General features: G+C 36.8%; 3 protein-coding genes across 4 annotated transcripts in view; 1 reads left to right on the forward strand and 2 right to left on the reverse strand.

Moving 5' to 3' along the window:
• Nucleotides 1-1,085: 1,085 nt before the first annotated feature.
• On the reverse strand, nt 1,086-16,363 carry LOC115211029 (E3 ubiquitin-protein ligase RNF8). 2 transcript variants are annotated; one of them, XM_029779880.2, is made up of 7 exons: nt 16,208-16,363; nt 10,590-10,703; nt 9,499-10,050; nt 6,193-6,591; nt 5,044-5,248; nt 2,878-3,061; nt 1,086-1,299 (listed from the first exon to the last, which is right to left on the reverse strand). In XM_029779880.2, the coding sequence occupies exons 1-7, from the start codon at nt 16,319-16,321 to the stop codon at nt 1,296-1,298; spliced, it is 1,572 nt and encodes a 523-aa protein (XP_029635740.1). In that variant the 5' UTR covers nt 16,322-16,363; the 3' UTR covers nt 1,086-1,295. The 2 variants fall into 2 exon arrangements, with proteins under 2 accessions (XP_029635740.1, XP_036358315.1); XM_036502422.1 differs by having other exon boundaries at nt 2,869-3,061.
• On the forward strand, nt 16,297-22,169 carry LOC115210796. The gene is made up of 6 exons (XM_029779533.2): nt 16,297-16,348; nt 16,497-16,585; nt 19,936-20,019; nt 21,576-21,714; nt 21,842-21,897; nt 21,993-22,169. Exons 1-6 carry the CDS (start codon nt 16,312-16,314, stop codon nt 22,116-22,118), a joined length of 531 nt encoding a protein of 176 aa, XP_029635393.2. The 5' UTR covers nt 16,297-16,311; the 3' UTR covers nt 22,119-22,169.
• The window catches only part of LOC115210797 (DNA mismatch repair protein Msh6), a 43,605-nt gene continuing 42,548 nt past the window's right edge, over nt 22,170-23,226 (reverse strand). The window contains exons 33-35 of the mRNA XM_029779535.2: nt 22,558-22,692; nt 22,405-22,472; nt 22,170-22,312 (exon numbers count right to left, since the gene is read on the reverse strand). Of these exons, the coding sequence (XP_029635395.1) occupies nt 22,246-22,312; nt 22,405-22,472; nt 22,558-22,692 (270 nt within the window). The 3' untranslated portion in view covers nt 22,170-22,245. The remainder of the gene's footprint in view (nt 22,313-22,404; nt 22,473-22,557; nt 22,693-23,226) is intronic.

Consider the following 23,226-nt stretch of genomic DNA (forward strand, 5'->3'; position numbering starts at 1 on the left):
CACTTTGCAGTGTATGCTTCTAATGTGGCACCAAAATTCTCTTTGCCAAGGAGAGCAGCCTTGAGTACAGCAAGGTGCCAAGTATCTCAGTCTGAAAGTGTCCAAGGTCATCCTTCAGTACTTCATCCCATGGCTTCCTGGGTCTCCTTTCATTTTGAGAGATTGACGTATACGAGTGGATCAAAAGAAAGTTTTAAAAAATAGCCGGACAAGTATGAAGCAGAATACCCATTAACATCTACCATACATGACACAACAAGCCCAAGAGATGGTTCTGGTGAATTGAGTGACCATCAATGAGGTGCTGTGTTCTCTACAAGTTAGTCATGGTTCTGTATATGAAATCTAGGGCAAGCTTCTATAGGGTCTGTGCAAGTTGGGTGCCAAGAGCTTATTGAAGTGCAATCATGTGGGGATATGTAAATGCTTACTCGACTTCTACAACAATGATGGTGAAACATTTTTTGGGGGAAAAGTCACAGATGAGACCTGGATTACTGATCCACAATCCAAAAGGTAGAGACTGTAGTAGCCAGTAAAATGAAAAAAACAAATTAAAGACTCAACCTTCTGCAGAAAAAGCAATACTGTTTTTAGGGACGAAAATTTTTTTAAAAAGACCCTACACTGGAAAAGGGGTTTACAATCAGCAGTGTATGCTCCAGCAAATGGTGAAGTATATCATTAAAACCATTGAAAAAGTGGGTTTCAAGTTGCTGGAACACTAGCATACAGTCCAGATCTTGCCCTTTTCAGCAATCACTTGGAATATTCAAGTGTGTTAATTTGATATGGATGGATGAAGTGCATAAATGGTTGTGTGAGCAGACAAAAACCTCTAATGGAATAAGCAAGCTTGTGGACTCCAAGAAGTGAATCGAAAAGTAAGGAGGCTATGTTGAAGAATGATGTAATTATTCAAATCCTGCTTCTGTTTTAATAAATTACAGAAATGGAAGCACAATTTTTGTTTAGACTTAAATAATATTTGATACATATAACAAATATTTTATAACAATCGCATATTCATCTGAGATGAAATATTAAACAAACAAGATTTTAATTTCAAAATATAATTTAAAGTGAAAAATATTAAAAAAATTTTTTTATTGAAGAAACCATATGTGTATTTTTAAAATGGCTGGCTCCCAATTTCTCGCTATTTGCCTTTGGTTAAAATTGAAAATGCATCTGGTTAGCAATATTTCACAAACGGAAAGGATTTAATCTCTTCAAATTCAGATGCTGCAAATAAAATTCTCTAATTGTGATGTCAATTTGTTTTGCTTTCAAATTTACCTAAAAAGTAAAAAGAATATAGATCTTTAAGTCGATATTATCACAAGTAGATTTACACACATTGCAACAAATAGCAAACGATCCTTTATTAAATGAATACTGAAGTAAATATACTATATTCGCAACAAACAGCAGTTAGATATATTGCCTTTATGTGCATGATTCAGAAACTTGCTTCCCAACCATGTGATCTCAGGTTCAGTCCCAGGCACCTTGGGTCAACCAAAGCCTTGTGAGTGGATTTGAGAGACAAACTAAAAGAAGCCTATCATAAGTATGTATGTGGACTCTTGTCCTGACAACATGTGATAGTTGTAAACAAACAATGCTCATTCCCAGTCTTATGGGGGGCAGGAAGGGCATCCAGCTGTAGAAAATTTGACCCAACAAATTCTGTCTGACCCTGCAGGGTGTTGGAAATTGGATGTTAAATGGTATTGCATTATACTCCAGTGAAAGCTCAGTGCTTCTGCTTATCTTAAAAGTCTTCATAGCTAAAATTAAGTGATTAGCAAGGTTATTCAGCTGTTAAAACACTTGTTTCAGTAATTCATATAACTAACCAACCAACCTATATTGATTTCATAATTTCCCAAGTTTTGAGGGGGAGAGCGCATTGAATACCTCAATGTATATGATCACTGTGGCACCTAGGTGGAGGAATTGTGTGTCAACATCTCACACGATCACTACCGAGGAAGCTTGCAATTGAAAGAATAAAATGGAACTTCGGCTTGCTGGCCTTCAACACCAATGAGCACCAGCACTGAAAAGACGAGGATTTCAGGTAACTTGGTGCTCGGAGGGCACTGCATGATAGGAGAAAAATGTGGAACTTTGGGCTCAACAGGAAGACTAAGTGTGACCTTTTTCGTCACTAATATATTTCTTTATTGCTTTACTACCCACAAACGGATTAGGTCGATTACATCGACCCTGAAAGGATGAAAGGCAAAGTTGACCTCAGCGGAATTTGAACCCAGAACGTAATGGCAAACGAAATACAGCTACGCATTTCGCCTGGCATGCTAATGATGCTGCCAGCTCGCCGCCTAATTTTCGTCACTAATAAAGCCATCCTTCTGTATGGGACAGAAGCATAGGCACTAACTGGTACCCAAGAGAAATTAATGGAAGCTATCAAATCAGACTACTTACTGGCAACAGTATGCATCATCACTTCAAGACGCTGTTCTCTGCAAGCCCATGGAGAGTAATGCCAAATGTGGTGCTTAGAAGATAACTTGTAGACATACTGATGAACATCCAGAACCAGGATACATAGAAAGGTGTCATCTTGAGAATGTGGAGTGCTTCAATTGCCTTGATTTGAGTGAAAAGATACACAGGGCCTTTTTGTTGCCTTATCTCAGTGTATGAGATTTATTTCATGAATTGGTTGGGGTGAAACACTCATCAACCTGCAACTCATATTTGCTATTTACAACCATTACAATCAAATGCCTTTGTCTAGGGTACAAACTTAAGAGGCAAAGTAACCAAATTAAGTCTTGCAAACGTATAGTACTGAACAGGAATCTGGGTAGGGAAGAAATAAACGAAAAACACAGGGCTTACCAAACATAATACATTCTTCCATAATCATCTTCATAGTCCTCATAATAGCTGTCTGAAAGATCATCTCCAGTTAAGGCTGCTAAGAAATTATGAATTTCACCTTGTATTGTTTCATGATGAAATACATGTTCATGGTGTTCAGGGTGTCTCCTTTTCTTTGTCTTTGGTTGCGGTACTTTGAGAGCTAACAATTATAAAAAACAAAACTGATGCCTTAATAATAATAAAAGAAAAGCCTTATGAAACAAACATTTTAATTCCATGAGACAAATGATTCAATCCTGTAGGCCCAACGCTTCAATTCAATTGTGATAAATGGTTTATAATTAATCCAATTATTTTGTTCCATTCAGAAACAAATTCAAATGTTTTAAAGCAATAAAAGATGACACCTATTTAAATAAGAGAGATCATGCTTCAAACCATTGACTAGTAATGAAGATAGAGCAGAACTGCAGCCAATGGTATAGTGTAATAAAGCAAGTTATAAGAGGGAGCTAAGGGAACATACCAGTAAATAGAGAAAAGGTAACTAGAACCAATATCAATGTTATTTGAAGGAAGACAGTTTAGTTAGGAAGGTTTGATGTGTGGACCAAATTGTTTACTTTGTATGAGTTGTGACGTAACTCAATACAAAAGAAAAGCACACAGGTGTTATGAAGATGCAGAATGAGGAGTGCAAAGGATATAGACCCGACACATGAGACCATGTATAGAGATTAGCATAGGCTAATCTATGTGAAGAGTCTGGCTGCATCCGAAAAAATATATATTATGAAACAAAAATAAACACAAAATTTATTACACGAATCTGTTACCACCACGACAGTCAACTATTTGATGCCGAACACAAGTTTGATGTTGAATACATCCACAAATTTTCCGCTCAGATAGCTCTTCCCAAGACTGCAATACGGCTTCGTGCAATTCATGCCTCGTTGTAGGGCTTTTCAGTTCAACTTTATCGGCCAAATTTAATGATTCTGCTAATTCCACGTGTAAATATGTGTTAAATAGAACTCAATGAATAAATCTTAATTAACTGTGTTGTCAATTGTATGCTAACGTGTACGCAGCCAGACTTTTCACACAGAGGATATAATGTATAGTTTGTAGCTTTCAGGATCTCTCAATCATCCAAGTTATTTGCTTAATTAAACAGGTAGTGTTTGATGTCTGAGCAAGAACAAACAAGTTCAATTGAGACGATCGTAATTACAAAAGGTTTTAAACTGATCAAGCAAAACTTGAAACCCAAAGACAAGTTTGGATAAGTTGTAGTTTAGGTTTGTATTAAGAGATGAAATCACAAATTTCATAACTCTCACAAGAAATTGCAAGAGTTCTAAGCTAAAAAGAGAGTAAGTAAAAACTCAGTAAAAGTAATATTTATCCCAAATAGGTTGTTGGATCAGACAGGCTGACAGAAGAAGAAAGATTTGAAATGTATTAGATCTACAAGAATAGTTATTAGAAGGGCCATCCCACTTTACAATAGGTGATAATGTTACAGCTAGAATTACTATATCAAGAGTAAAAAATGGGTGAAAGAAGTTCAATGTACAATTGTCAACAAAAGGCTGCTTTCTCTATGCAAAAGCAAGGAGTAGAGCAGTAAAAATACGAGTGTCAAATACAAAAGAAGGGCATATGATGCCAAGAAATTAATATATTTTGGGAATATGCTGTGCCTGAGAAGACCTGGCAAGCCAAGTGAGACCATAACCTCGTGGCCAATGCCAGGGGTGTAACCAGCCCACTTGTGTGTACCTTTCCTTTATTGGACACTAGACTCTGCTTGCAAAGACCTGTTGAGGCAAGTGAAATCAAAATTGAAATCAAATTCGATGACTGGCATCCATGCTAGTGGAGTGGTAAGAGCACCACCCGAGCGTGATAGTTGCCAAAGCAGCTAACTGGCTTCCGTGCCAGTGGCACGTAAAAAGCACCATTCGAGTGTGATCATTAGCAGCATCACCTTACTGGTGCTTGTACCAGTGGCATGTGAAAAAACATTTGAGCGAGGTCATTGCCAGATCAGATTGGAGCCTGGCGCAGCCACCTGGTTTGCCAGTCCTCAATCAAATCGTCCAACCCATGCTAGCATGGAAAGCGGACATTAAACGATGATGAATTAGGAAATGTGCAAAGATTTAACTATACCTTTTCTTTCCTTAACATATTGAGCTCTTTTTTCTTTCATTTCTGGACTGAAGAAAGCAGTCATTTTATCAATATAAGAGTCTACCACAAGGGCTTTTGTCTGGGACTTAATAGAAGTACGACAAACTGGACAGTCATTCTTCTTATTCATCCACATATGTATACAGTAGAAACAAAATGTATGTGAACAACTGAGTGTAGTGGCCTGAAACAGAACAAGAAATGACAGACATTAATTTAACAAATTAACATTCCTATTGTAATATGTTTAAAACAGCTGAACCCAGAGAGGATATGATACAATACAAAACTTCATGTTATATCCATTTTTCCATCTTAGCAAAAAGATGGATAGGTCATGGCATATCACAGCTTGTTGCAGTCCTTCCTCTGATACACATTAACAGAGAGAACCAGTTAAAATTGCTCTTCACCACCCATGGTTTCACAATGTAAACTGGGTACCTTTTACTGTGCCATTGGTATGAAAGTTTGTGACAGAACTAAAGAATTTTCTCTACTCTGTGCCTCCTCTTGTTCACAATTAATGTCCACCGAGACAAGTGGCATGCAGGTGACATCTTATTCATTCATTTTGGAAGCTTAAATGTCATTAGAATTTAAATAAATTAGTAAATGGCACAAATACCTAATATACTAAAATATATTATATCAGCATAGTGCAGATAGTCCAGTGTGCTTTTATAAAGATATTTTCTAGGACTAACAACTTCAATATAAATGAGATGAAATCTTTGTTTCTAGTCAACAGAAATAATTTAGGTTGTAAGAGTTTTGTCTAAGAAACAAAATAAGCAACATTTCACAACTGTAATGTTGAACCATGGTTGTTGGCCAGTTGGGAATGATTGCCACTAAAAGTGTGTGTCTATGTTTGTTTCCCATCATAACTTCACAATCACAACTGGTTTATTTATGTCTCTGTAACTTAGCAGTTTTCCAAAAGAGACTAATAGAATAAGAACTTTAAAAAATATTAGTATTAAGGTTGATTTGCTCATCTAAAACTCAAGGTGGTGCCCAAAATGGCTGCAGTCCAATGACTGAGATGAGTCAAGAAATAAAAGAAACTATCTTAAAAACACAAATATAGAAAAATTAATGTAAAACACTCATAAATCACCATACCTGCACAAACAGTTCGTTACAAATGCTACACTGTAGCTCCATTTCTAACATCTCAGAAAATTTAGTCAAGACCTCTTCACGAGTTTTCAATACAACATCTTGCTCTTTCAAATTAGCCAATTTTGCTTCCTGCAACTGACTCTCTAGTAAGCGTCGTTCAGCATCTTTATTATCAATTATCAGTTTCAATTCTTCCTTAGACTGAGTTAATTCATCGATAGTAGCCTTATCAGAATTGCACTTATTAAGAAGTTCTTTCTCAATTTTCTCCTTTTGCTCCAGGGCAACTCTTTTGATCTTCAAATCTTGCTTCAAAGATTTCTCTTTTTTCTTTAACAACATCACCATTTTGTCCTGAAATTCTTGTTCCAGTTGCTTTCTCTCTTCATCTTTTAATTTCTGTAATTTCAAAATAAACCAAAGGTGTAAAGACCAATCAACATTTCCCATTAACAATGGACAAGAGAAACAATATTTTGTTTGATATAAATGCTTTTACTTGCAAGTTTTTTTTTTTCTTCCTGTTATCCCATTAAGCAAATTTTTGATAAACATGAAACGCAAAAAAGTAAAATTAATAAGATTTACTCTATTTTACATCATTTTAATGTCTACTTTCTCCTGCTTGAAGAGGTTGGAGAGTTTGAGACAGATATTCCATGGCCAAACACATTCTTGCAAAATGCTGAAAATGAATGACACTGCTTGCATGACGATGACTTTCATTTACAACTATCATGTCATATCAAGACAAGAAACACATACACACATCATCGTCATTTAAAATCAGCTTTCCATGCTGGCATGGGTTTGTCTGAGGGCTGGTGAGCCAGAAGGCTGCACCAGGCTCCAATCCGATCTGGCAATGTTTCTACAGCTGGATGCCCTTCCTAACACCAACCACCCAGAGTGTAGTGGGTGCTTTTTATGTGCCACAGGCACGAGGACCAGTCAGACAGTACTAGCATCAACCACACTTGCAAGAGAGACGGCTGCGCTGGTATGGCCATGTGCTTTACGTGTCACCGGCATGGGTGCCAATTAGGAGGTACTGTCATGAGCCACAACAACAACTTCACTTGCCTCAAAAGGTCTTCTCAAGCACAGTTTATTGCCCAATGATTGAAAGATACTCTTAAATGTACTGGTTATGCTGCACTGGCATAGGCCATGGTTACGGTCTGATTTGATTTGTTGGGTCTTCTCAAGCACAGCATATCTCCAAAGGCCTCAGTCACTTGTCATTGCTCAGTGAGGCCCAACGTTTGATGGTCGTGCTTCAACACCTCATCCCAGGTCTTCCTGGATCTACCTCTCCCACAGGTTCCGTCTACTGCTAGGATGTGACACTTTTTCACGCAGCTGTCCTCATCCATATGCAACATGGCCATACCAGCGCAGCCGTCTCTCTTGCAAACCACATCTGATGCTTCTTTTTTCTCTCAGGGTGCTTACACTGTCATGTATGCACACTGACGTTACACATCCAGCAGAGAATACTAGCTTCATTCCTTGCAAGTTTATGCATGTCCTCAGCAGCCCATGTTTCACTGCCATGTAGCATGGCTGTTTGCACACATGCGCCATACAGTCTACCTATTACTCTGAGTGAAAGGCCCTTTGTCACCAGCAGAGGTAGGAGCTCTCTGAACTATGCCCAGATTATTCTTGTTCTAGCAGCAATACTCAGAGCAACCACCCCACCGGTACTGACTTGGTCACCTAGGTAACAGAAGCTATCAACTACTTGTTGAGAGCTACTGACCTGACCTGGTAATTAGTCCTCGACACGTCCCATAGAAATCTCCAGTTGTCTTCCACATCATGTGATGCTATATCCAACTAGTTTGTCAAAAGCTTTGAGTAATATGTCTATGCATGCATACACACAATGGGTTTCTTTCAATTTCTGTCTTCCATATTCACTCACATGACTTTGTTCATCCCAGAACTATAGTTGAAGACACTTAACCAAGGTACCATTCAATGGGACTGAACCCACAACCATGTGGTTGGAAAACAAACTTCTTACCACATAGCAGCCACGTGCCAATTTCACACACACACACACACACAAAACATCTAGATAGATGATACAAAGAAAACAAGGATGGGTCATTTGGAGTTTTCTTTCCTCAGTTGAGTTCCAGATTATCTTTGCAATTTTGGCTGCTTATGCCCGAAATTGCACCAATCTGGCCACCCCCAAGGAAAAACTAAGCTAAGAGCATTAGATTCCTTGGAAGAAAGCAGCAAATGTATACAAAAACAAAGACGGAAAAAATGGAGGAACTTAATACAAATAACAGGACATAGAAACAGGTATCTTTCAACTAAGGACGGATTAAGTTGGCCAAATGACACCCAACAGTAAATCAAAATTCCATAAATACTTATTCAATTTTATTTATCCATTCCAGTGGCATATAAAAAGCACCATTCAAGCATGGTTGTTGCCAGTGCTGCCTGACTGGCTCCTGTGCCAGTGGCACACAAACATCATTCAAGTGCAGTCAATGCCAGTACCATCTGACTGGTCCTCATGCTGGTGGCACATAAAAAGCACCTACTACACTCAGAGTGGTTGGCATTAGGAAGGGCATCCAGCAGTAGAAACCTTGCCAGATCAGACTGGAGCCTGGTACAGCCTTCTGGCTTGCCAGTCCTCAATCAAACTATCCAAATCCACGATTCCAATTACAAATGTTTAATAATTAAATCCTGCGAGTTAAAAATCACCAGTTTTTTTCCTTTTCAACATTTGTCTGTTTACTAGCAAAGCCTCATTCAGTTGTTAAAAATAAATAAATCTTGGAATTATATGGTTTTGACTTTTACCCAATCCTGTATATATGATAGGCTGTTATATACTTTCCATCTATTAAATTTCATTCCAAAGAGACTGATCAACCCAGAATATACTGGCCTCATGTGTCTTCTCAGTGTGAGATTGAACCACATAAGGGTTCTGTAACTTGAACCCTTATGTGCAGTCTTTCCTCTTCAAGAAGTCAGTTCCTTGCAATTGCCTCCTCACACAAGACGTTTTTACTGCAGCTATCAAATTTAATAAGAATGATAACTGCATTGACTTCTTTGACATAGCAAAACATCACCTTTATACAAGTGGTGTTGGTTGTTTGCCATCTCCAATGAAAACATCTAGACTAAGGGAAAATATTTCTTTGCTTGAAAACAAGCCTCAATGAATTCTACCTAACTTATACAAGCATGGATAAGAACAGACATAAAAATGCAGATAATGCTGATACAGTTATAAGTTTTGGATATAGCCAGTACAAGTACCTGTGTTTTTTGAAGTTCAAATTCAACCTGTTTCCGTTTTTCTTCCAATTTTGCAATGGCTTTTGCCTGAGAATTAGATTTTTCTTTCTCCAATTTCAAAGCTGCTTCTTTCATTTGCAAACGCCCTTCAAGTTCTTTTAACTTGATCTCATAGTCAGAAGTAGAACCATTTTCCGACATTGTTGAATCCCTCGCTTTCAAAGAACTGGGGATTTCATTATCAATATTTTTATTATTATTATTATTATTACTGTTGTTACTTTCTGAACAAGTAACTAACAATGGGGAAGAAGGCACTTTTCTATCAAAAGGTTTATTGAGGAATTTCAGAGGATTATCGGGCGAGTTGCTTATCACAGGCATTTCGGATTTATGTCTTTTTGCAGCCAAAAAGTCACTTTTGTGAGGTTTATGTTTCAATAGTTTTTCTTGAAGCTTATAACAGAATGGTTCGTCTTTAGAATTTCCAATCTGAATGAGATCTCCAGTTTTAATCACATGTTGCTCAAGGACTTGAATTCTTTTTTTGTTTACGAAAACACCATTTAAACTCTGGAAAATAAGGAAAGAGAAATTTGATTAATGAGATGCTAATTATAATTAATGAGATGTACTGTAAGAGATTTGAAAATTAAGAAAGAAAAACAAAATGGAAATACTGGATTGATAGAAAGACATTGAATTTATATTTCTTTTATCTATTTCAGTCTTTGATTTTTTCATTTTAACCCTTTATGTTTAAACCAGCCATATTAGGCCAAAATTATCTTCCTGTTTTATGCTCAAACCAGCCAGCTCTGACCTCTCACACCTACCCTACAAAGTCATTCTAAAAATAAACAGAGACATCATCAAAATCCCAGAGTTACAAGATACTGTACAATTAATTTAAAACAATATAATTAAACAGGCTTTACATTTGATAGAGTAATTTGAATGCTAAAGGGTTAGATTATATTGTCTAACCTGGAGCTGAGAAAAATCAGAAAACAATTGGATAGCCAAATTGATCCAGAAAAAAAAAAGAATTCAGACAAGCAACAGCAGAAAAAACTGAGGAAGCAAGAAAAACAAACTGAAGAGATTCTTACATTCTCATCTATAATTGTCCAATTTTCTTCATTTCTTTTAATAGTAGCATGATGTTTAGAAATCCACACAGATAACAGGCATACAGGTAAATCTTGACTTCGTCCAATTTTTATCTGAAAAGAAAAAACAAGAGACATTCAAGCGACAAGAATTAATTTATTTGATAAATAAAATTTTAATTTATTCACACAATCTCCAAACTACTTTTTAGACTTCCTAAGCAAAGCAGACTTCATATTTGCCAAGGTGATGATGAAAGAACAACAAAATGGGTATGAAAAATGAGCATATTTAAAAAGTAAATCATTTAGACTAATTGACTTAGTCAGAGGTACCAACCACTCGAAAAGTAATAGTCAAGTTAGTTTCAACTTATTTACAGTATATCTGATTAGGTTTTTGATTCTCACATTTATATTCTTGTGTATGTTTCAGACATTTAACTGTGGCCATGCTGGAGCACCACCTTAAAGGGTTTTAGCCAAAGAAATCGACCCCAGGACATTCTTTGTAAGCCTAGTACTTATTCTATCAGTCACTTTTGCCGAACTGATAAGTTATAGAGACATAAACACACAACATTGGTTGTCAAGCAATGGGGGGGGGTGACAAACAAAAACACACACAAATATATATATGTATACACACAATGGGCTTCTTTCAGTTTCCATCTACCAAATCCACACACAAAGATTTGGTTGGTCCAAGGCTATAGTAGAAGACACTCGCCCAAGGTGCCATGCAATGGGACTGAACCCAGAACCATGTGGTTGGGAAGCAAACTTCTTACCATACAGCCACACAGTCTGAGTAATTAGCTTTGATGATTTATTTCATAAATAGAGTATGGATAATATAACACTCCAAAGGTGGTGAGCTGGCAGAAACATTAGCATGCCAGGCAAAATGCTTAGCAGTATTTCGACTTTGCCTTGCATCCTTTCTAATAGACTGGGCCCCCTCGCCAAAAATTTCAGGCCTTGTGCCTAAAGTAGAAAAGAATATACAACTAATCAGCAGCACTATTCAATTGATTATTATTTTTGCCTTTCATTACCACTAGTGGTTGTTTTTCATGTAGATGGTATGAGAAACTAGTCTCAGTGACTTAGTTTGTAAATAAATATCACCGAGTAAAAATATATCAGGCCAAGCAGCAGCATTGTTCAGTTGAAGAATTTTTTTTTTTCGTCTGAAATACCATGTTCAATTCTTCCAGCGAAGGAAGCTAGCCATGACAGACCAGATTCCTATGCATGAGGAAATTTATTCTCACCCAATTAACAACAAAGACTGAAAATAAGCACCAGGTTACATGGATTATTATAAACCAGAAAAAGAATTAGCTTTATCTGTCATTAAGATTAACAGTGAGGAGCATATACAAGCAATGTTTAGCTCTCTTTGAGCCAAGCATATAAGTATTCAGGACCAGACCTCCTTAGAAACTTGTCAATGACTATCAACTAGTATACCCAAAATTTGGTCAGACCCTTCTATACTAACAATATATGAGGCCACTGTTAACAACACTCACCTATACAAATGATGTCACCTTCACCATTTCCAATAATTTCGCCCTTAACCTTTCAAACAACCTAGATATCTCTCGTGAGCAGAGAATTTGAAAAACCTTCATTACTGGGAACATGACAACCAAATCTTTTTCAGCAGTAAAACCTGTCCACCATAACAGAATTAATATCCTAAAACCACCTTGGCAAATGCTTGTATATGCAGGTACTCTGTCCCACCTCTGATCACATTGCCCTATCAAACTTGCCCTCCACATCTCATTCCCTAGTGCTCATCACTTCATTATCTCTGGTATTGTTTCCCTACCATAATCACCTGAGACCTGAATAGGTATACCCATCCTCTCCCTTTCATAAACTTCCCCTTCCTTCCTTCACCTCAGAACTATTACCCCTCCTCATTATCTTCCTCCAGCCATGCTCTTTCCCCTCTGCTATACTCCATCATTTTATCTGCTATCACACCCAGTGCCCTAACATATCTCTCACCTTCAGTTACTACAGTCATCTATCTCATCTCTCCTCACATTCTTACAAAACGTCCATCCATCTCCACTTCCCTACTCACCCAGCCCAATCCTCTGTCACTTCACATATATTCACCCCCACACTCTACCTTGGGGGTATGTCCTAACACATATCCACCATCATCTCTTACTCTCTCCCTCCCTTGAATACCTTTTACAGCAAAACACTGCTCTCTATACCTCTTATTTTTTTCATCTCTCAACTGGCACAAAACCATTACCTCAATACTACTCCCCCCATAGAGGGGACTTTGTCTTAAAGTTACTCCACCCACTGATGCCAGTACCACAAAAAAAAAAAGCACCCAGTACACTGTAAAGTGGTTGGTGTTAGGAAAGGCATACAGCTGTAGAAACAATACCAAAACAGACAATAGAGCTTGGTACAGTCCTCTGGCTTGCCAGCTCTTGTCAAACCATCCAATCCATGCCAGCATGGAAAAATGGACATTCAATGATGATGAACCATCAAGCTCATGGTCTTACAATGCACATCAAAAAGATTATGTCTGCTGCTCTCCCCTCATAATTAAACCATTAAAAGAAAGACTTTAGATTCTATTCAAGACGCTTTTCAATTTCATTTTCAAAGAAGTTTTGACGAAAATAAAAGGGCACCACTTTAGCATGCCTTCTAACCCTAACCCAGATCAGGTGATTTGACAGTGCAAACTATGGATTCTGTGGTAGACCACATACTAAAGTACCACCAATAAAAGTTTGAAGAAAATTACACAACACACACACCATATGAATTAATTCTACTAGCATAATATCCAGCTATATTTTAACATTAGCTGAAGATGGCAAACGAGCAAAATTGTTAGCACATTGGGCGAAATGCTTAGCAGTATTTCATCTGCTGTTACGTTCGGAGTTCAAATTCCACTAAGGTTGACTTTGCCTTTCATCCTTTCGGGGTCGATAAATTAAGTACCAGTTACGCACTGAGGTCAATATAATCGACTTAATCCATTTGTCTGTCCTCTCTGTGTTTAGCCCCTTGTAGGTAGTAAAGAAATAGGTATTTCGTCTACCGCTATATTCTGAGTTTAAATTTCGGGGTCAGTTAAACAAGTACCAGTTATGTACTGGGGTTGATGTGCCCTGATGGCAAACATTTGAAATCATTAGTTATAACCCAGGGACAATGAACAGGCTCAGTAATACAGGTGTCATTGATCTGGTTGATGATTAGATTGGACATCTTGTAAATCAATGTCTGCTGCAATGCAGGTGAGAAGAGAATTTTAGAGAGTTGATATACTGGTTGTTACTGTATGGCTTGGATAGTGATGAGAGTAGGCATGGGATCCAATTAGCTTGTTGAGAGCTTGTTGTTATATTAGGGTAGTGATAGAACTGATAGAGAAGAGACAGTGCACGTGAGGTTGAACTATGTTGGGGAATCTTTACCAATCATCGAGATGGTCTTTTGTATATGAAGTAGGATGTTTCTGTATGTAGAAGTACAGAACAAATTGTGGGAGCACTATTTTCCACACGATCACAAGTTAAGCTTATTTTGGCCCTAAACAGAAAGGATTGTCTTGGGAAAGTAGTTTTTACTACTGTCCTGAAACTAAAAATTACAAAGGATTTAGTTGCTATTTCTAGCAGGTCGAGCATCTTTAAGCTTACTGTATGTTGAAGTTTATGGAGGAATGAAGAGTATTCTACATAGTGTACATTGTTAAAGGTGACAATAGGTTGCTCGTGTATAACAGAAAAGTGAAGAGAGGCCACATCAACCCTGTCTGCAGGTGAGGCTGTGTGGTAAGAAGCTTGGGCGCTTTTTCACTTAAGCAAGACAGCTTAAATATGATTTAGTGTTAACATTTACAATTTCAATATGAATTTTCCATAAATTATTCAGATTTGATTATTAATTTAATGGACAATGAAAAAGCAACAGATTGGTGCAGACGGCATGAGCTTTTGCATAAGGGGACGTATTTGCTCTTCATGCGACTTAGAAATGTATTTGGTGAAAGCCATGTAGGAAAATATTCTAAACCATATTAAAGGTAAAAACAAAAGTAAATTATATTTAAGCTGTCACGCTTAAAGGAAAAAATGCTGAAGCTTGCTTCCCAACCATACTTCCTCCGCTTTCGGTCCCACTTTGTGCCACCTTGGGCAAGGGTCTTCTATAGCCTTGGGCCGACCAAAGCCTTGTGAGTGGATTTGGTAGACGGAAACTGAAAGAAGCCCATCGCTGTCCGCCGTGTGTGTGTGTCCACCATCGATTTACAACCGATGCTGGAGTGTTTATGTCCCCGAAATCTAGCGGTTCGGCAAAAATGACCGATAGAATAAATACTAAGCTTACACAGCCAAATGACAAAGAATATGTTGGGACGGTGCGGCGTGACAGGAACTAGTAAGACATAAAACGCAGATGACAAGCAATGGCGGGCAACTAAGCTAAGAGTTCCTCATACATGGCAATCTCTAAAAAGCAAGGAAAGACGATTCTAGGGATATCTAGCTCTACGGAAACAATAGTAGCGACAAGGGAAAGAGGCTGAAGGTGAGTGAAAAGAACAGATAGATAGCTAGCAGAGTTAGCGAACTTAATCCTCTGGTGATGGGACACACTGAGGGTATTTAACGAACTTTCGTATCACATCTAGCAGTTTCGCTGACTGACCTTTGACCTTTTTTCTACGACAATGAGCCAGCACCTAAGCACCGTTAATGAGATGAAGTATAAATGTGCGGCGCAGATAGTTTGGCACAAGCGCACATTAATTTGAACTTTAGTTGAATTCTTCTCCTCAGAACCACTTTCATCATTATTATTTCTTTTGCTAAAATTATTTTACTTTAAAATTTGTATCTTCCATACACGCACCAAAAAAGCGGCTTAGATATGGTGCAACAAGGTGCCAGCTTCCTGGCTCTCTAGCCTGAGAGATCTATCCCAATCTTTGGCAATATACCATTGTGTTCCCTCTCCAAGACGAGGTAAACTAATAGGACACTCTCCACTGCGTCTTCATTGCTTATTCTGTCACTACTTCAGCGGCCTCTGCTCAAAACTAACCACATACTACCTGGTCCAAGCATCTCTCGTTACCTAGTGTCGGACAGTCAGCTTCTCCTACACTAACCACTAATAATTTCCACTGTATGATGTCAACCCTCTGCACTAAAATATAATAAACGTAACAGCTTAATAATAAATTATTCTATCAGTTAGGCAGCAGAGTAATTATTATAACAGAGAGAGTACAAAACAGTACGCCATTGAATAGAATACAGCCGGTATTTTTGTTATCGACAGCAGAACAAAAGACAAAACACAAAATTAAAGTGGCTAGAAGAAAATACAAAACAAAATAAAAAAGATTTAAAGAGAAATTGCTAAAATAAGTGATATATATATATTAGTAACTTAACAATAACAACATCGTTTCAAATCGCGCCTTGTAAACAATATGCTTTTGACAAATATATTCAATAAAAAAAACACATTCAGAAAAGATTAACATATCAAAATGTAAGGCACTTTCTTTCTTGTAACATATGAAAGAAAAAATTATGAATTACTGTATCTTCGTTTAAGAGAATGCTTTTCTCTGGGTGATTAACGTTTTCCAAAAAATACAGTAACGCCATACTGGATGACGGTTGTGTCCTAATAAAGGCGAGAGATGATAGCATCGGTGAAAATTCGAAAAGATCCTATAGGTGAGACAAAACGTGCAAAAATTGCGTAAAATTAAAAAATATTTTTGTTGTTTTTGTAAAATCTCAGAAATAAATATTTAAATTTCTTTATACATTATTTAAATATTTCTTATATTATAACAAACGATCGCGCAATTAAATCGTTCAGTTTTGCTGCAGGCTGAACCGGAAGTTCTGTTCACGCACATTGCTGTCGTTCTTTTTCTCTATCCGCCATTTCTCGGTGTAACACCACATGTAAGTCGGCTCCGTTTTATTAACTATTCTTTATACTGTTATCATAAATCTGCTCATAAAATTTTGTATATGACCATATTATGTCTTCTACATTATTCGTTGACAATAACAGAATAAAATATTCTTCATTTGAAGCGCATCCCCGACGTTTTCTTACATCAATTTCTACGAATAACTCTCTTCTTCATTCACCCCCCCCTTTTTTATTACTGCCAAGTACAGCATTTTATGGAAAATATACATTAGGAAATTTTGTTGTTTATTTTTAGCATTATACAAAATAACAGTTTCAATTTGTATTGCGCCGTAGATATACTGGTAATTGATTTCAATTTCATTTCATATTGCGTCATATATAATAATAATAATAGGGAGTATAGCTCCAAACTTACAGGGGAAAATTTGATTTAGTATTAAATCAAATTTCACAGTATAATTATATAAAATATGTATTGGTTTATGTCTAACACTGTTTGAGCTGCATAATAGTGGTTTTATCTCTAATTGATATTTTATATATATACACGTCATGAGGAGCGTATAAAACAAGTGTTAAACCCTTTTCACATTTTGGAGAAAAATTAACACACGTGTTGTCTTTTACTCAAAGCTTGAAGCTCGTATCACCGAGGATAGCTTGCGTTCAAATTTGAATATTATTAGGAAGTATGTCACGTTGTTTAGCTCCAACCAAATTAATTCTGATTAAGCAGACCTGTGATCAAATGCTTTCCAGTCGTTTCTATTTCATCTTTTTCCTTAACACCCCCTCAGACAACCTTATTCTTCACATCCTCCTTCCTTTTTGTAAACCTGTTGGATGTCGAGGAATTTAGCTGTTATTTCTAGTAGGACAAACGATCGCGTAGACCTGTTGGATGTCGAGGAATTTAGCTGTTATTTCTAGTAGGACAAACGATTGTGTAAAAGACACGTCTAAAGTTCTCAGGATTGCCTACGTATTTTACGATGTTATTGAAAGCATGGAAGTGTTCCAAGTTAGGAAATGGAGTAAAATAAAAAGTATTTGTAGTGAAAACTTATCAGAAATTCTGGAAATGTATACTAGTCGACCTTACTTGGGGTATTGATTTTCATACGTAGGAAATTAAATTATGTGAAAAATTACTACCCTCCGCTTCAAACCAATATATAAATTTCATGTCGATTTATTAAGTTTTTAAGCAACTTTCCAACGGAAGATAATCGTATACGTAGTCCCTATTTTGTGATTTCCACATTGAAGAAAAACTGTGGCTGACACTAAAAGTTTACTAGCAGTAATTTGGTAGCAAAATAGGATTTCTAGTAGATTCATTATTATTTACAGACCTGATGGAATTGTCGCCGTTACCGCGAGCATTTTTGCTTATTATATTCGCCACGAGTTGATTATTCTTAAGTCATTTTTTTAATCCACTGAATTGTTTTGCTTTTCTGTAATGGTCTCAGATGAATTGAATCATCTGAGTTTACTCCAGAAGTATAAAATCGATAAGAAAAAATCTGCACAAGAAAGTATACATTAATGAAATAAGGAAAACTTGTGTTTCGTTACTTTTACAGTATACATGCACGGGTGTGTCGACGTCCCTCCAATTTTGTTTCCTCATAATTTTCAGATAAATGGATATTTTTGGCGAGTGTCGTTGATAGGTAGCATCAACAAATTGGAATTTCTCCAATTTGATGGGGATTTGTTACCACTTTTTTTTTCGTGGTGCCCTTGGAAGTACTCTGGAGCATCTTTTTAGCCAAAAACATTTTAGAGAAATGTCTTTCTCTCCCTCCCCCACATCGATTGTGGGCACTACGCACTTAATCCTTTTCAGTAGGAAGTAAATATTTTTAGACGGAGAGGTATGTGAATTAAGGGAGATTTGGTTGTTGTTTCTAGCGTATCTCATGTTGAAAAACAATATTTGTCAGTGAGAAAGAAACGAAAATGCGCGGTGCTCACAAAATCGGTACGGAGGGGGAACTGAAAGAAAACATTTTCGGAAAAAAAATTTTTTATGACATTTTGTGCAAATACCTTTTAGATTGGTGTACATTCCTATTATATTGGAATTTAATGTGAAAGCATGAATTGGTGGACGCGCGCACGCATATCCCACTTTTTTTTTTCTCCCCTTGAAGGTTTCGCTTTAATGTGAGTATAATGTGTGTTGGGCCACTTTTTTTATATCCCGATATAATCATAATCTTCACCATCTGAAAGTTATGAGAAAACGAAATCGTTGGGACACTGAGGATATTACTTCCGCATTTTATTGAGTCTGAGCCTATTGTCATGAGACAGTATGGACATTTACGGGTAATTTATTTGGAAGTCGGATTGTTTTTCTAGTGAATGATTAAAGCGCACCAAGTAAAGAGTAAAACGAAAACCTAATAGAAACTCAATAACCAAACAAATGAACAATTGTGACACTTCGTCAAATCATCGACATCGATTTTTTGTCAATATTTTTCATGCTTGTTGCTAACCATTGATTCTCTATGGGTGATTGCACCTTATTTCAAAAAGTGTCGCAACTGTTGTGTTAGGTTATTGTATTTTTAGAAGTTGAGTTTATTCTTTATTTGTTGATCGGAGAGACCAGGTGCACGAATCGCATTCTTATTTTGATAACTAAGAAACATTACTGGATTCGTTTGTATTTACATTTTCAGTGTGAATTGAAATTTAGGCGCGGTGAGTGTTTTCTTTTCGTTGGCAAAAAACGAAAATTTTTTGTATTTATATACAAATAATAGGTGGTTTTTACAATAATTGCTCATTTTTTTTTTTTTTCACTAATTTGAGATATTTAGCTGATCCAACTTAACGTTACTATGGATGTGTTACAATATGTCTCTACGTCCCTTAATTATATTTTGAAGGTAAACATTTCACTTTTTGTCAAGGTAAATAATATTTTGGCGAAAATGTGTCGAACGTATCCCAGTTATTGAGATTGGTATTCAATAAAGTTGGGAACGAATTAGCTTGTTTATTTATCTAAGCTTTCCCTCATCAAAAATGGTTTCTAATTAACTGTTTATGAATATATGCAGGGCAGCCAAGGGTGTTTTGTTTGTTTTTTGTCTGCTGATATGGACCGTCTTTAAAATGTTAGAACTTACAAATCCCCACATCACTAATTTACAGTGAGAAGCTGTTCCAGTGTAAATTACCTGAATCTGTTTTGCAACCGGACTTAAATATTAAAGGCAATAGTTTACAAAGCTTTTTTATTAATCCTCCCAGATGTATAAAAATTTCTAGTTTTGCAAAATAATCACTGATTGAGTTGGGATTTTGCAGTTTCATTTTCTAATCTTTATTTCTTTTTCTCTTTTGACAGAAATCCAAAATGCAGCTGTTTGTAAAGGCTAATGAGACTCATACCCTCAGTCTGACGGGGAATGAAACTATTCATGATATCAAGGTAATACTTTTTTCTTTCCATTACAGTTATTTGAAACTTTCCTAGTTAAGATTGTATCTCAAAGAGTGCAAATTGAGAATTATGATCAGTGGTTCTCGTTTTTTGTTTTGTTCTGTGGACCCCTTTGATTACCATTTTTACTCAGGTGGACACCCATAGCCAGTTGATGTTTAAAATAAACCTTTTAGATTTTTATAACGAAATATTAGCTCTCTGTTAGGAGACAATCACTGGCATGTATACACATGCATCAGGGACTTCCCAAATTCAATCACAAGGCTTCAGTTGGCCTGAGGCAATAGCAGAACACACTTGCCCAAGGTGCTATACAGTGGGGCTGAACCCAAAGCCATGTGGTTGAGAATCAAGCTTCCTAACCACACAGGCATGTCTGCACCTACTAAAGGCACCCAGTACACACTAAGGTGGTTGGTATTAGGAAGGGCATCCAGCCATAGAAACCATGCCAAATCAGAATGGAGTCTGGATGGGCCTCAGTTGAGAATTACAGGCCATCTGGATGTAGCATTCATCCAATCCATGCATGCATAAGATGATCAAGATGTTTAGTTCAGTTGCAGTAGTTATTGACGGGTTTGGAATTGGTAACTTTCATAGGGTCATTCTCTGGTATGGCAAATGGGCAGCAGTCAAACAATGAAATAGCCTCAAGCTGATTCATCCTATCACAACGACCATGGTTAACTACTTAGTTCTTTATACTTCATACATTGTTTTCTTGTGCCATAATATGGCTGTAGATCTAAGATTAGAAGGAATACCCTTTTGTTACCAACCCAGCTGAAACCGGCTCCGTAATACAAATGCTTTGTTTTCAAGAGTTCTGAGTTAAAATCTTCCATCAAACCTTATTCACAATTTATGTTCTTAACACTAGCTGAATGATAAAGTTATTTTACCAAATTCTTTGTTATAGTTAAAATAATTGAAAGAAACACAGCATCTCAAAATAAATATGGTAACGAGAGGGTTAACCCTTTCGTTACCAACCCGGCTCTGGCTCTTTAGTATAAATGTCTTGAATTCAAATCTTAGTTAAATTTAATGTTCCTAACACTAACTCAATGTTAACGAAGCTAATTTACTAAATTCTTTGTTATATTTAAAATAATTGAAAGAAACACAGCACCTCAAAATAAATGCAGTAATGAAAGGATTAATGATATGTAGACATGTCGTGGCCTGGAGTGATATTTCTTGAGTAGAAACTGCAAGAGCCATTGGGTGGTGATGGATTTAAATTGCTGAAGGTGGTATTATATTGTGTTCTCATCGAATAGCTAAAACCAGTTGGAAGAAAGAAAAATTTTATCTTTGTTGTTCTGATGAGTACCTAGTAAAGCTGTTTAACTTGATAATAAAAATCGCTTTACTGGATTCTCACATAAATGTAGGGGATAATTAGATACCAATGGAGTGGGTCCTGTTATTAATAGAAGCTGGGTGGCATTAAAAAGGCTAGAGAAGTCTGTGTGATAATGTTACTTTAGAAATTTTGAAATCTTAAAAGACCTATTCTATATTATACATTTCAGAACATGCTTTTCAATTTGGGTGGATTTGATATCAATGAGCAAGTTTTAACATTCAATGGCTCCCCACTTGCCAATGACTTCTCTGTTGGGTCATTGCAAGATATGAACACTCTTCACTTGGATATGAGAATGCTTGGAGGTGAGTATTGATTTATATTGTTGTAGTCCAACCCGTGCCAGCATGGAAAACATTGCAGGTTATTTGTTGCCATTTTATATGTACATTTAGATTTGGTAAATTCTTAAACTGTTTTTTTCTCCAACAGGCAAAGTCCATGGTTCTTTGGCTCGAGCTGGCAAAGTGAAGGGACAAACCCCTAAAGTAAGTTGATTCTTTTTTTTAATATCTCTATCTTGTTAGAAGCCTCTTTTGATGTGTGGGCGTGATATAATGAAAACGACTTTTTTATTTTTCAGGTAGAGAAGCAAGAAAAGAAGAAACAGAAGACTGGTCGTGCTAAGCGACGCATGCAATACAACAGGAGATTTGTCAATGTGGTTGCTGGTTTCGGACGAAGGAAAGGACCAAATGCCAATTCCTAGTGTTCTGAAAATGTAAATTACTAAACTTGTAATAAAATAATTAAGACATAATAAATTTGTTTATCATTTTATTTTGTTGCCATATATTGTGTACAGGTTTAAAACAGTAAAAAAAGAGGTATAATAATCAGCCAATTGCTTGCACCAGTTGTTTCAGTTCTGTTGAACTTCTTGCATCAAATTTCCAAAGATTTCTGCAAGAATAATAGATTTGTGTAAGTCGCTAGTTAAATAGTAACTTGGGTTACTACACAGTTAAAGGAAAATTAAATGGATTCATTCATACCTGATCAAATGAATACGTTGGATCTTATTCTCTAATTCTTTGGCTTTTTTCACACCATTGGTTATAATCTGGTGATAAAATAGAAATATACGTCACTTATAAATATTTAGACATGTGCTTAAAGACGGTTGGCCATATTAAAATTCATCTTACCTCATTGGGAATACTGGCCAGTCGTGCAGCATTGAAACCATAACTTTTCGGACATGCACCTTTTACAAACTTGTACAAGAATGTTATAGTTTCCTGGGTAGGATCATCTTCACTCTCGTTTTCTACCATACATGCCTTTAAAAAGATAAAAGATGTTTTTATAAAGTGCATACCTCACCAAACACTACCTAAGAATATTCTGCTGTGCTTGCGGAGACCTATTGAGTCAAGTACATCAAATGAAAATTGTAGTTGTGATACCCGTGCCGGTGGCCGATGCCAGCACCGCCTTGGCGCGTCCGTGCATGTGACAAAGATGGCCTAACTGATCATAGCTTTTTGCCAGCCTCCTGGCCAGTGGCATGTAAAAAAGCACTCACGAAGTGGTTGGTGTTAGGAAGGGCATCCAGCTGTAGAAACCCTGCCAGATCAGCCTCCTGGCTTCCCAGACCCCGATCAAACTATCCAACCCATGCTAGCATGGAAATTGAACAATGATGAATCTTAGATAATTTGTCAAACTCATTGTGCTTTCTCCAATTACTAAATATCATTGGTGTGCCCAGCTTGTGAAATTTTACAATTTCAAACCCTTATTGAACTGAAATTACTATATATGAGAATTAGTGGAGGAGATTATACGGTTAACTGGATACATATGCTATCACA

This window comes from Octopus sinensis, linkage group LG4 (assembly GCF_006345805.1).
Source record: "Octopus sinensis linkage group LG4, ASM634580v1, whole genome shotgun sequence".
NCBI lineage: Eukaryota > Metazoa > Mollusca > Cephalopoda > Octopoda > Octopodidae > Octopus > Octopus sinensis.